The following is a 15,015-nucleotide window of genomic DNA, read 5'->3' as shown; positions in this document are numbered from 1 at the left end:
GGCTCACTGCAACTTCTGCCTCCTAGGTTCAAGCAATTCTCCTGCCTCAGCCTCCCAAGTAGCTGGGATTACAGGCACCCACCACCACACCCATTTTTTTTTTTTTTTTGAGATGGAGTCTCGCTCTGTTGCCCAGGCTGGAGTGCAGTGGTGCAATCTCGGCTCACTGCAAGCTCCACCTCCCAGGTTCATGCCATTCTCCTGCCTCAGCCTCCCGAGTAGCTGGGACTACAAGCACCCGCCACCATGCCTGGCTAATTTTTTGTATTTTTAGTAGAGACGGGGTTTCACCTTGTTAGCCAGGATGGCCTCAATCCCCTGACCTCGTGATCCGCCCACCTCGGCCTCCCAAAGTGCTGGGATTACAGGTGTGAGCCACTGTGCCTGGCCACCCAGCTAATTTGTGTGTGTGTGTGTGTGTGTGTGTGTCTGTGTGTCTGTGTGTGTGTATTTTTAGTAGAGATGGGGTTTCACCATGTTGGCCAGACTGGTCTTGAACTCCTGACCTCAGGTGATCTGCCCGTCTCGGCCTCCCAAAGTGTTGGGATTACAGGCGTGAGCCACCACGCCCGGCCCAGAGTGAATCTTGTGCTGGGAAAGAACTAGAGGAAGAAAAGAGGCACAAACAGGAATTCAATGTAAAACATTTTTCACCATAGAGCACTGCATTAATGTATAGAAGAAGAGAAGAATGTACACTATGAAAATACCTTAAAACTATTTTAAAAATCAATTTCTGGTGTGAATTTTTCTTGTAATTTGTTAATTTCTTTTTAAAGCACAATTGCACAAAATAATTATGAATGGCTAAGATAATTTGGTTACTTAGCATAGCAAATATCATATAACATGTTCAATTGTTCCTGAAAGTAGCTATATAGCAAATAAGTTATTCTCAAATGAACTAGATTCATGGTATGAATGTATTAGTGGCCAAGGAAATGATATTATGAAATAAGTGAAAAATAGTACACTGAGAGTCCTTCATTTTTAGGGATGTTATTTAGGAAATCAGTGTTTTCAGTCAATAGTTAGCTGATAAAGCCAGTTCCAAATATTTTATTATGTGTCTAGTGGGCTTGCTACCTGAGATAATCATAACTTATTTTTAAAAATGATTATAACTTTGAAGAAGAACTTTTATTTTAGTCATGATAAAATAACTGGTCCCAGACTCACCCTCCTGCTATGAAAGCTAGAAAACAGGGAAATATATGCAAAATAACTATTTTCATATATTAGACAACAGGAAACACTGTCATTGCCTTTAAAAGAAAACAAATTAAAGTCTGAATGTACTTTCAGGATCCCAGTTCAAGGAGCAGAAAGTCAAGCAAACCATTAAAGTCTCACTGAGATGAAGAGACACAGGAGGATGAGGCAGCTGGAATTTTCTGAGAAAAGTGCCAAAGGGATGGATCTACATAGGGAAAGAGTTCCAGAAATCTGCATAAGGTTCCCTTCCAGTCTTACACAGAATACTAGGCTGGCAGTGGGAAGGTTGACTCCAAGAAGCCAAGCGAAAAACAACTACTGGGAAACTGTTAGGTGAACAGTCCTCAGAGTTCATACAAGATTGGCAAAGTCTTGAGTTCAGACCAGAGTGGCAAGATGTCACTGCATATCTGACACTCAAAGGACACCCAAAAAGGTAATGTTTTAGCAAATGGGCTAAACCAGGGCTAGAATAAAGACTACTTTAGATCTGCCCTAATAAACCTTGAAAACAACTAACTCTCAAGATGATCAAGGTGATACACAAGTAACACAATACAACAAAATCTGTAATGGAAGAAAACAAAATCTAGAGACTCAACAACATAATACTGATAATGTCTGGCATTCAATAAAAAATTACCAGGCATGGAAAAAAATATGATCCATAATCAAGAGAAGACTAAGTCAATAGAAATATATCCATAAATGAAAGAGATGATGGAATGAGCAAACAAGGTTTTAAAACAGACATCATGTATGTATAAGAATATTTAAATGAGAAGGTATATACAAAATATAAAAAGAAACTGTATAGACTTGCTAGAAGTTGAAGAAACCTGGAATAAAAATTCACCATATAGTCTTAATAGTACTTTAGACACTGCAGAAAAAAAAAAAAAAAATCACCGAACTTGAAGATACAATAAAAAGTAACCAAACAAAAGAACAGAGACAAAGAAGGTTAAAAAACAAAAATAATACAAAAAAACAAGGAAGAAGAATACAGCGTCAGTGACCTGTGGGGCAATGCCAAGAGGTGTAACATACACGAAATGGAGTCCCAGAAAAAGTGGGAGGGAGTGAAGTGGGGCTGGCAAAAGACAAAATGTTCCAAGAAAGAATGGCTGAAAAGTTTTCAAATTGGATAAAAATCAAACATCTCAGGTTCAGGCAGCTCAGTAAACCCTAGGCAGAAAAAATACAAAGAAAAGAAAAACAAGGCACATCATAATTAAATTGCTGAAAAGCAGTGACAAAGAGAAAAGTCCTTATCAACTATAAAAGAAGACATATTACGTAAAAGGAAACAGATACTGCAAATATTTCCACTGATTTATTGTCAGAAATAATGCAAGCCAGAAGATAATAAGATGAACACCTTTACAGTGCTAAAGGAAAAATGAAAAAGAACAACAACAAAAAAAATCTGAACCTAGAATTCCATATCTACTGAAAAATATTTCAAACATGAAGGCAAAATGCTTTTTGTCATGCAATCAAAAGCTAAAATAAATTAATGCCAGAAGATTTGTAATACAAGAAATGTTAAAGGAAGTACTTCAGGTAGAACGAAAATGATACCTATTGGAAACTCAGATCTACACAAAGAAAGGTATGGAAATGATAAATATGTGGACAAATATAAAATACTTTTTCCCATTTTTAATTTCTTTAAAATATAATATTTGGAGCAAAAATAAAACAATAAATTGTAGGGTTTATAATATTTGTAGAAATAAAATGTACAACAACAATAGAATAACGGATAGGGAAGAAGTAAATGGAAATATAGCATTATAATGTTCTTATATTAGATGCAAAGTAGTATAATGTTATTAAAAAGTAAACTCTGATGGGTTAAAGATACATATTGTAAACCCTGTAGCAATTACTAAAGTAAATAAAGAAGCCATTAGAAAAGGTAATACGGAATACTGACAAATACTCAACTAATCCAAACGAGGGCCAAAATAGAGGGAAAATGAAGATTAGATAGAACAACAAATAGAAAGCAAGCAACAATATAAACCTATAGTGCCAAGTATCAAAATAGAGAGTCCAGAAATAGATGCATCTGTTTGATGACTTGGTCAATTTATTTCTGACAAAAGCATTGAAGTAATCCAATTTATAAAGAATAGCCTTTCTAAAAAACGGTTCTGGAAAAATTATATAGTCATATGGAAAAATAAGAACCTCAACACTTATCTCACTATACACAAAAATCCATCATAGAACTAAACATAACTAAAACTATAAAATTGCCAAAAGAAATCATAGGAGAAATATTAGTAAAATTTAGACAATCCAATTGTTCTTAGGACACAAAAAGCACTACGATTAAAATAACTGATAAAGTGGGCCAGGCGCGGTGGCTTACTCCTGTAATCCCAGCACTTTGGGAGGCTGAGCAGGCAGATCATGAATTCAGGAGTTCGAGACCAGCCTGGCCAACATAGTGAAACCCTGTCTCTACTAAAAATACAAAAATTAGCCAGGCGTGGTGGTGCGCGCCTGTAGTCCCAGCTACTTGGGAGGCTGAGGCAGTAGAATCACTTGAACCTGGGAGGTGGAGGCTGCAGCAAGCTGAGATCACCCTACTGCACACCCAGCCCAGGCAGCAGTGTGAGACGTCATCTCAAAAAAAACAAAAAAACAAAAAAAACCAATAAACTGGACTCATCAGAATTATAAACCTCACTCCATCAAAAGACCTTGTTAACAAAATGAAAAAGTAAGCCACAGACAGGGAGGAAATTTTATCAATATATGTATAAAACAAAGAATTTATGTGCAATATATATAAAGAACCCTTTACAACTCAGTAAGACAACCAATTAATAAATTGGACAAAAGTTTTGAATAGGTATTTTACAAAATAATATTTTCAAATGGTCACTAAGAACATGAAGAGGTGTTCAATGTCATTATTCATGAAGGAAATGTAAATTGAAGCTTCATGAGATAATACTACCTACGCCTTAGAATAACCAAAATCAAAAAGACAATCTCAAGTGTTGGCAAGAATATGGAGCAAACAAAATTTTCATACGTTATTGGCCAAAATGTAAAAAGATATGACTACTTTGTGAAACAGTTTAGTTTTTTTTTTCTTTCTTTCTTTCTTTCTTTCTTTCTTTTTTATTTTTGAGATGGAGTCTCACTCTGTTGCCAGGCTGGAATGCAGTGGCGCAATCTCGGCTCACTGCAACCTCCACCTCCTGGGTTCAAGTGCTTCTCATGCCTCAGGCTCCCGAGTAGCTGGGATTACAGGCACGCACCACCACAGACAGCTAATTTTTGTATTTTTAGTAGAGACGGGGTTTCACCACGTTGGCCAGGATGGTCTCGATTTCCTGACCTGGTGATCCACCCACCTCGGCCTCCCAAAGTGCTGGGATTACAGGCGTGAGTCACCACACCTGGCCAGTAGTTTCTTTGAAGTTAAAAATGTACTTATCACATCACCTAGCATTTCCACTTCTAAGTACTTACTGAAGAGAAATGAAAGCATACATAGCTGACCCTTGAACAACATGGGTTTGAACTGCACAGGTTGACTTACATGCAGACTTTTTTCAATCAAATGTGGATTGAAAATACAATATTTGCAGGATGCAAAACCTGCATATACGCAGGTTCTGTCGGGCTGACTGCAGGACTTGAGTATATGTTGAGTATATGGATTTTTTTTTTGAGACAAAATTTCGCTCTTGTTGCCCAGGCTGGAGTACAATGGCATCGCAGCTCACTGCAAACTCTGCCTCTCAGGTTCAAGTGATTCTCCTGCCTCAGCCTCCTGAGTAGCTGGAATTACAGGCACATGCCACCAAGCCCAACTAATTTTGTATTTTTAGTAGAAACAGGGTTTCTCCATGTTGGTCAGGCTGGTCTCAAACTCTTGACCTCAGATGATCCACCCACCTCGGCCTCCCAAAGTGCTGGTATTACAGGCATGAGCCACCACACTTGGCTGAGTATATGGATTTTTTAATAAGGGGAATGGTTCCTGGAATAAATTCCTCACATATACTGAGGGATATCTGTAGTCACACAAAGACATACAGTAGTATTCATAGCAGCTTTATTCATCATAGCCAAAAACTAGAAATAATCAAAATGTCCATCCAACTGGCAAGTGGATTAAAAAAGTACTACTCAGTGAAATACTGCTCAGCAATGAGCAGAAATAAACTAATGATAAAGCATAATATAAAATTCTCAAAAACATTAAGCTGAGCAAAAGAAGCTAGACACAAAAGAATACATAGATTTCTATTTATATGAGATTCTAGAATATCAAAAGTAAACTATCATGACAAAAAGCGGGTCAGTGTCTTCCTGGTGCTGAGACTTGAAAGGAGAATGGATGGCAAAGGGGGAATGAAAGAACCTTTGCAGATGACAGAAAATGTTCCGTATCTTTATCGTTGTGGCTGTCACACAGATTTATACATTGGTCAAACTTACTGAACTCTTCACTTGAAATGAGTGAATTTTATTGTATTCAATCAACAAAATATTTTAAAACATTTTTTTTTCTTTTTTAATTTATTTATTATTATTATACTTTAAGTTGTAGGGTACATGTGCATAACGTGCAGGTTTGTTACATATGTATACTTGTGCCATGTTGGTGTGCTGCACCCATCAACTCGTCATTTACATCAGGTATAACTCCCAATGCAATCCCTCCCCCCTCCCCCCTCCCCATGATAGGCCCCGGTGTGTGATGTTCCCCTTCCTGAGTCCAAGTGATCTCATTGTTCAGTTCCCACCTATGAGTGAGAACATGTGGTGTTTGGTTTTCTGTTCTTGTGATAGTTTGCTAAGAATGATGGTTTCGGATAGGAAGAATCAATATTGTGAAAATGGCCATACTGCCCAAGGTAATTTATAGATTCAATGCCATCCCCATCAAGCTACCAATGAGTTTCTTCACAGAATTGGAAAAAACTGCTTTAAAGTTCATATGGAACCAAAAAGGAGCCCGCATCTCCAAGACAATCCTAAGTCAAAAGAACAAAGCTGGAGGCATCACGCTACCTGACTTCAAACTATACTACAAGGCTACAGTAACCAAAACAGCATGGTACTGGTACCAAAACAGAGATATAGACCAATGGAACAGAACAGAGTCCTCAGAAATAATACCACACATCTACAGCCATCTGATCTTTGACAAACCTGAGAGAAACAAGAAATGGGGAAAGGATTCCCTATTTAATAAATGGTGCTGGGAAAATTGGCTAGCCATAAGTAGAAAGCTGAAACTGGATCCTTTCCTTACTCCTTATATGAAAATTAATTCAAGATGGATTAGAGACTTAAATGTTAGACCTAATACCATAAAAATCCTAGAGGAAAACCTAGGTAGTACCATTCAGGACATAGGCATGGGCAAAGACTTCATGTCTAAAACACCAAAACCAACAGCAGCAAAAGCCAAAATTGACAAATGGGATCTCATTAAACTAAAGAGCTTCTGCACAGCAAAAGAAACTACCATCAGAGTGAACAGGCAACCTACAGAATGGGAGAAAATTTTTGTAATCTACTCATCTGACAAAGGGCTAATATCCAGAACCTACAAAGAACTCAAACAAATTTACAAGAAAAAAACAAACAACCCCATCAAAAAGTGGGCAAAGGATATGAACAGACATTTCTCAAAAGAAGACATTCATACAGCCAACAGGCACATGAAAAAATGCTCATCATCACTGGCCATCAGAGAAATGCAAATCAAAACCACAATGAGATACCATCTCACACCAGTTAGAATGGCGATCATTCAAAAGTCAGGAAACAACAGGTGCTGGAGAGGATGTGGAGAAATAGGAACACTTTTACACTGTTGGTGGGATTGTAAACTAGTTCAACCATTATGGAAAACAGTATGGCGATTCCTCAAGGATCTAGAACTAGATGTACCATATGACCCAGCCATCCCATTACTGGGGATATACACAAAGGATTATAAATTATGCTGCTATAAAGACACATGCACACGTATGTTTATTGCAGCACTATTCACAATAGCAAAGACTTGGAATCAACCCAAATGAGCATCAGTGACAGACTGGATTAAGAAAATGTGGCACATATACACCATGGAATACTATGCAGCCATAAAAAAGGATGAGTTTGTGTCCTTTGTAGGGACATGGATGCAGCTGGAAACCATCATTCTTAGCAAACTATTACAAGAACAGAAAACCAAACACAGCATGTTCTCACTCATAGGTGGGAACTGAACAATGAGATCACTTGGACTCAGGAAGGGGAACATCACACACCGGGGCCTATCATGGGGAGGGGGGAGGGGGGAGGGATTGCATTGGGAGTTATACCTGATGTAAATGACGAGTTGATGGGTGCAGCACACCAACATGGCACAAGTATACATATGTAACAAACCTGCACGTTATGCACATGTACCCTACAACTTAAAGTATAATAATAATAAATAAATTAAAAAAATAAATAAATAAAATAAAATAAAAAAAAAGAATGATGGTTTCCAGCTGCATAAGGTGAATTGCAAACAAACTGAATGGTGACAAAAGGATCAGAATAAATGGTTAGTTACAACATAGAACAAAGACAGCCTTTCAATATGTGAAAGCTTACATTTAAAATCTACCTATACTATGCTGCAGGTGTTTATGTAGGTAATAGAGACAATCACTGTGTCTGATAGGAAGGTAAGGCACTGTATATTAATTTTGGCAACAAGAAGGCAATATAGCATGTATATACTCTCTAAACAACTCTTCTTAAAGGTCTTTATGAGGCTGAGGAGGAGTAGAAAACCAAAGTGGAAACTTTGGATCTTAACCTTTAATTGAGAAAATTTGCTAGGTTATTGAAAGTTTTTTTCCCCAAAGGTTGTGAGAAAGTGAAGAAAACTGATTCGGAAAACGAAAGTAAGCCCAATGCCATATCAAGGAGCCAAGTGAACAATACTTGTTGAATATATTACTATCATATTAGACGGGCATTTTTGACAGTATTTGCCTCATTTACAAGCCTGTTCTGACATTGTTTTAAAAACCAGTTGAGGTAATGTATGCTTTGATATTTGCATTTGTCTAACTGAATAATGGTTGATCTACTTTGAAGACACAGGTGTCCAATGATTGTTAGCAAATCTATTTATTATAGAGTGCATTGGCCCTAGAAACACCCACATTAGGTCTCTGACTTAATTATTTTTTGTGTTTATAGGTTTTGTAGTAATCTTAAGTGGGTATATTCCTTCTTGTCGTCCCTCCCTAGCTTATGTCCAGTCTAAGGAGTTATGTGTTAGATGGAATTCTAAGTATAAAATCAGATTGTATAATTCATTACTGAATTCATATGTTCATAAAAGTAGTGTCTCAAAAACTTTAGTCCAGTAGAAAAAAATGAGAAATAACATGGCCTAGGACAGGGTCCCCAACCCCCAGACTGCAGACCAGTACTGGGTTGTGACCTGTTAGGAACCGGGCCACACAGCAGGGGGTGAGCAGCAGGTGGGTGAGCATTGCTGCTTGAGCTTCGCCTCCTGACAAATCAGAAGTGTGTTAGATTCTCATAGGAGTACAAATCCTATCGTGAACTGCGCATGCGAGGGATCTAGGTTGGTTGCTCCTTATGAGAATCTAACCAATGCCTGATGATCTGAGGTGGAACAGTTTCATCCTGAAACCATCCCCCTCCTGGTGGAAAAATTGTCTTCCACAAAACCGGTCCCTGGTGCCAAAACGGTTGGGGACTGCTGGCTTAGGAGAGAGGAGATCTGGTTTCTTGTGCTAAGTCTGTCCAACTTAATTGGTGGACAGTCTTAGGCAATTCTCTTAATATTTCTGCTTTTTGTTTATTTAACAATAAGATGAAGATACTGACCACTTCATCTTTGTCGTTTTACCCTAAAATGATAAGACGGTGATGTTTTATGGGTAAACTATGCTGAAATCATAGACAGTGATTTAGTATGAGGAAACTACAGCAGTGAAGTTTTAAAATAATGTACTTTAGTTAATCTGAGTGGATTAATTATATTTACTGAAGAATAGATCTATTAGTAATAAAATGTAAATATTGTGGGATTATGATTACATGTCTTAGCTGTATTTCTTGTAAACATGTTATGTTTTCAAATTAAACAAAAGTCATAGTAAAAGGCTTAATTTTGTTATGAATTAGTACCTTCTATTATCTTACTAGGGTTTTTAAAATAACCACGATTGCTAACAGAAGAAAAAAAAAGACCTTTTCAAAGACTTAAATGGGAGAGAAAAGAGAAAAGTTCAGACCCTCATGACCACTGCAGGTATCAGGTTTGAGAATATTTAATGTTTATGGAGCAACAACTTGTACAAAGGGTGAGGGAGTTTCACCCATTTGAAGTTCTGCCGCTTTGAGCTTTCACACATAATTCAGGCTCTATGAATATGTACAACGTCTGTTTCCTGAGACTTGTCTGACCATGTGGGGGAGGGTTTGCTCAATATGTAGATGGAGAGATGTCAAATTAGGAGCAAGAAACAGTTTTATTTTCCGCTAGCAGCACCAGAAATCCATTTATATCTTCTAGGTCATTTTCAGTATAGTTTTGTGCTGAGTGTCAAAGATGGTTCAGGAACCTAATAGTTGAAGGATAAATAGTGGTTGAAGCATGAGGGTCACCGATTCTTTATAATCTTGTGAGAAAATCCAGCTCTTACTTCCCCAGAAACAACTGAAAACAGTAGAGGGTGGCAGAACTTTCAAGGTCGTTTTTCTTTCAATTCAGTAAAGACTACGTCAGAAACACAACAAGCTTCTAATTCAGCCTTTTTACCTAGAAATATGCCCTTCCTTTGAGGAAGCAAGAAGCAGTAAGGGAATGCATGGCAACTAGGAGATAACATTTTAAAAGGAGATCATTATTACAGAAACTTTAAATGACAGATTTGGATTTTGGAAATCATAACATAAAGTTATCTATTACTATTTTATAGGGATAATGACCAAGAGAAGATGAAACATAGTGACTTTAAAACAGCTAGAATGATATTCAAGTAATATCTGGAGGATAGTCAAAAAGTCTGGGAGGAGTGAAACCGTGATTATGAACTAGTTAGATATTTTATATGAAGCCTAGGAAATATTTTACGAAAATTCAGGTTCCAAAGCAGGATAAAAGAAAGTTTATAGGTTGAAAACTAAATGTAAATGATAAAAATCACTATTTGAATAGCAGGATAATAATAAAAATCATTGTCTAAGTTTTCATCCTTTGTTTTCCCAAGATATTAAATATGAAAATTTAGAGGAAGAATATTAAGGATAAGACAATGTGAGATTTTTACACTGGCCAGAGGGTGGGGCAACCCATCAAAACCTTCTGTTCAAACATACAACCTGCACTGCCTTTATTATTCTCTGTAGCTGAAGGAAGAAGAACAATACAGATGGGAAAAATATATTCTCTCCAAAGGAATCACAGGATATGCTTGCCTTGTAGAGAGGCGCACTGTGGTCATAATAATAAATGCCTTATACATCTGAAGAAAATTGACCAATAGTATTGTCCATTAATTTGCTGAATAAATACACCCAAGAATCACAAAATACTTTTCACATCTTACTAATATCTTATATGCTCAATAGCAAAACATAATCTGTGATAAATATTAAAATAAATTTTTATGACAGAACATTCCCTAATTAATAAAATAAGAAAATCTTTTCCCTTCAACCTCCCTTGCATCTTGTCCCAAAGTATATGAAATTTTACGGGAACTAATAATTAATGATTCCCAACAGAAGGCTTTATACTGAAAAAATGTAAGGTAAACTTTCACAAACAACAGATTCAGCAAAACCAATATCAATACAACTTCTAAACATCTCTAAAGGTACATTTAAGTATCTATAGAACTTTTCTTTTAAAAATAGTAAATGTCTCATACCTGGGATGTTATATAAAAAGTCCCATAATTGCTCTTCTTCCATGTAGCTCACAAAAACATTTGCAAATGTTTGTGGAGAAAAACTGCAATGGTACAATATTTTAAAGATGGCTTCCACCAAGCTGGGTCCTTGGTTCAGGTTATTTTCTGTGTCAGAAACTTGTTCTTGAAAGGTACGTTCTTGAAAGGAATCAAAATGATTTAGTAAGGTATCAGTGAATATGATGAAACTCTTATTACGTACACTAGCATAATGCTGTGGAAATGGTTTTTAATAATATTTACATAATAAGAGAATTACCACATTATTTCAAATCAATGGTCCATCCAACTCAATGTTGTTTCTGAGATATTCATGGATATTTATGGAAAAACAAACAAACAAAAACAACAACCAAAAAAACCTGTGAGAAAGACCACAATGACACCACTTCAAGGTCAACGCTAGTTCCCCTGTATGTCATAATTCTTCTTTCTCTTAAGGAAACTTTTTTGTTTCTTTTTCTAATTTAAGAATAATAGACATTCATTCTAAAAAAATTGTTTTAATCTAGACAACTAGGAACACTAACATTGTACCATGGGAAAATTCACATTTGTAGTTTTTCCAGAATTATGCTATCAGTTCTACAAACAAATTTATGAGTGTTTCTTAAATCCACAGACCTTGTCATATCAGACTGAAGAGTTTTATCAATTCGTTCCTCAATAAGACTATATAAAGAATTCAACAAAAATTGGGCCATTTTAATTGTCCTTTTCAACCCTCCTTTGGCTCCATAACGGCCTTCTCAAAGATCAGTAATCATAAGTTTCTGTACTATTCCATTCATAGTTTGGATGGAAAGGTGAAATAATATTTTGTTTTCTATGGATAATAAGCATGAGATATGTACTATTATAATAAACAACATATTTATTGGGTTAAAGGTAACAAATTATATTTTAGCTCTTATATTTTAACTATATTGCATAAATGTAATCTAAAGTATTTCAGAACAAATAGATATCTTTATTCTTGCTCATTTGGAATATCATTACTTTTATGTTTCCTCTTGAAATTTTTTTTCTGTGATTTGATTTTGATGATCTAAAGGAGCTCACTGTTCTCTTCAAACTGAGAAATAACATCATAGACTTTATGTGGAGAACATAATTGGTTTTGCTTCCTAATACCCATTTTCTTTCTTTTCAAAACAAGTTAGTTTTCCTTTAGCGAGATATCCCTGCTCCTATCTGTGTGCCTCACCCCTCCATCCTCCCAACCCTAACCCCCACCCCCCACAAACACTTAGATTATTTGGTTCAGGTGAAACCAACTCTATCATCTGGAGTGGGCATGTAACCGAGCCCTGGCCAGTCAGACCATAATCCCTCGCACCAACAGTGACTGGTTCAGGAATGGGCAGGTATCCAATGAGAACCTTCTTTAGGATTTTTGCTAGAATTGTTGGCAAAGCAGTGTTTCAGCTGAAAGTTGCTGAAAACCATTTTGGGGAGAACTTGACTAAGAATGAATCTGACATAGTAAGAAGCAGAACTAGGAAAAGGAGAGAAGATTCCTAATGAGATGACACTGTTTGAGGACCTGGATCCAGCAATGCCTACATATTTATGCTTGCTGAGCTGACAAATTCAGCCCTCCTACCCACTTTTATTTTCTTTTGAGATAGGGTCTCACACTGTCTCCCAGGTTGGAATTCAGTGGCATGATTTTTAGCTCATTGCAGCCCCAAACTCCTGGACTCCAGTGATTCTCCACCATCAGCTTCCCAAGTAGGTCTAAGGTGTGCATCACCACACCCAGCTAATTCTTTTTTGTTTTTTTTGGTAGAGATGGGGTCTTGCTCTGTTGCTCAGTCTGGTCTCAAACTCCTGGCCTCAAGTGATCCTTCTACCTCAGCCTCCCAAGTGCTGGAATTACAGGCCTGAGTTGTCGCACCCAGCCAATTTTCCCTCTTTTGATTAAACCAGGCTAATTTGGATTTCTGTTACTTGCAGTCTAAATGGTCTCGACTTTGTCCCCAAGCATAAAATGCAAAATGGCAAATATTCCTAATCCAGGCTTTCATAATTTAATATTTTATCCAAATAGTCTCTGCAGTTCCCTCTTCTTTCCGCTCCCTCCTATTCATCTTACATAAAATTACCCATTATCCTCATGTCATTCCTTGCTTTAACCTTCCCCTTCCCCTACTGTTAAAAATTCCTTATCCTGATTGAGGATCAAGAGTTCCACAATCCTTTCCCAAATTATGTTCCAACCCCCAAACATCTGTTCTACCCAGGAGAGTTTATTTGCTTGTAAACGTGCCCTCCCATCTCCTTTTCTTTTTCTATGCCATTTCATCAGGCTATAATGTTCTCCTCCAATAAAATCATCATGATTTAATCAATAAGTTAATTGATTAATCAACTGCTTCCTATGTGTCATTGGGCCAGGTGCTGAGGCCATCCCCTTCCAGGGGCTCAAGGATTGTGCGTATATGTGTATATTTTGTTGGGGGGGGGGAGGAGATGACAGACAAGTAAATAATTATTACTTCAACATAAGGAAAAGGTGAGTGACCATGCATCTGAGTTTGCTGGGGCAGTCCTGGTTTAGGTCTGTTGTCCTGGTGTAATTACTAGTAGCATCCTCTTTCACTTTTAAAAGTGTCTCAATTAGGATGATAAATTGTTTGATCTACTTAAGTCTAAGTGCTTTCAGTATGAGGCACTGTGGAAATGCAGAGGATGATGCTTTAAATTTTTTCAGGGAACACAGACAAGTCACAAAGCAGACCATGTCTCAGCCAAGTCTTTAAGAAGGAGTAGAAATTTATCAGCATGACACGATCAAGGTGGAGAGTACTTTCCAGGAAGACTGAAGAATTGGTGAAACGTTGAGAAGACAAGCAGTTGCTGGCAGTGTGATGTGGCTGAAGTGAGACTGCTGTGAGGAAGATGGGAGATGAAGCTAGGCAATCAACAGAGCATGAATAATATACAGCCCTGCAAATCATGCAATGGAAATGCACATGCCAGGGTGAATATGAGGAATAGTTCTATGGAATGGGTGTTGTTTTTCCCAGTTTTACAGATGAACAAAGTAAAGTGAAGAGAAGCTAAATGACTTGTCCCAAGGTCACAAAGGTAGTAAGAATTTGTTTGTGCTGTCTGAATTACACTATAATCCCAAATTTCTCAAAGCCTGCTTTGACATTTTATTGACAATAACCATTGAATGCAAAGCACTCAGTCCAAACTATGTATATGGTATGTGGTAATGTATTGCCTTAATGCAAAATTCTTTAATTTCATATGGCATTCTACATTTTCACATATATTGTCTTGTTACATCTCTAGTACTATTTTCTATATGACTTTCTATGGATGCACATCTTGTCTTTAGGTATCTTCCAACAGCACCTGGATCAGTGCTACATGTTTAATATTAAATTTTAGAAGGAATAAAAGAAGGAATGTTTAGTACTAAAGAAGGAAGAAATGTTTTAATACTAAAGAAGGAAGAAAAGAAGGAAGTAAGGCAGAAAAAAATAGATTGTTTTCATACTAAAACAATGTTTTAATGCTAAAGAAGGAAGAAAAGAAGGAAGGAAGGGAGAAACAAATATATCTCTTGAGTATTTTGTGATAGGTTTTGGTCCATCTAGAAATTGATATTTTGGAATGGCACATAATGACCTGCTAGTCATAACGTTCAAAGATTTTTTTCCCTAAGCCTCATCCTCCCCACACCCACTGTATCCTTTCTTTTCACCTACTCCTTTGAAATCCTCCTCTCTCTTGACTTCCTTGCAGCTATACTTTCTTGGGTTCAGAGTTCCTTTTTGGCAAATCTTTTCTGGTAGCT

At 37.0% G+C, this 15,015-nt stretch overlaps 1 protein-coding gene across 21 annotated transcripts in view; it reads right to left on the bottom strand.

Annotated features, from left to right (window-relative positions):
• Nucleotides 1-15,015, bottom strand: part of LOC105491963 (KIAA0825 ortholog) — a 473,971-nt gene that overhangs the window by 264,113 nt on the left and 194,843 nt on the right. For all 21 annotated transcript variants that reach the window (XR_011624178.1, XM_071097811.1, XM_011758773.3 and 18 more), the window contains one exon: nt 11,160-11,339. Coding sequence is in view for 20 of the 21 variants with exons in the window: in XM_071097811.1 (XP_070953912.1) it covers nt 11,160-11,339 (180 nt within the window). In the remaining variant the exon portion in view is untranslated. The remainder of the gene's footprint in view (nt 1-11,159; nt 11,340-15,015) is intronic.

Source organism: Macaca nemestrina, chromosome 6, assembly GCF_043159975.1.
Source record: "Macaca nemestrina isolate mMacNem1 chromosome 6, mMacNem.hap1, whole genome shotgun sequence".
NCBI classification, from domain to species: domain Eukaryota; kingdom Metazoa; phylum Chordata; class Mammalia; order Primates; family Cercopithecidae; genus Macaca; species Macaca nemestrina.
This window is presented reverse-complemented; position numbering and strand designations above follow the sequence as displayed.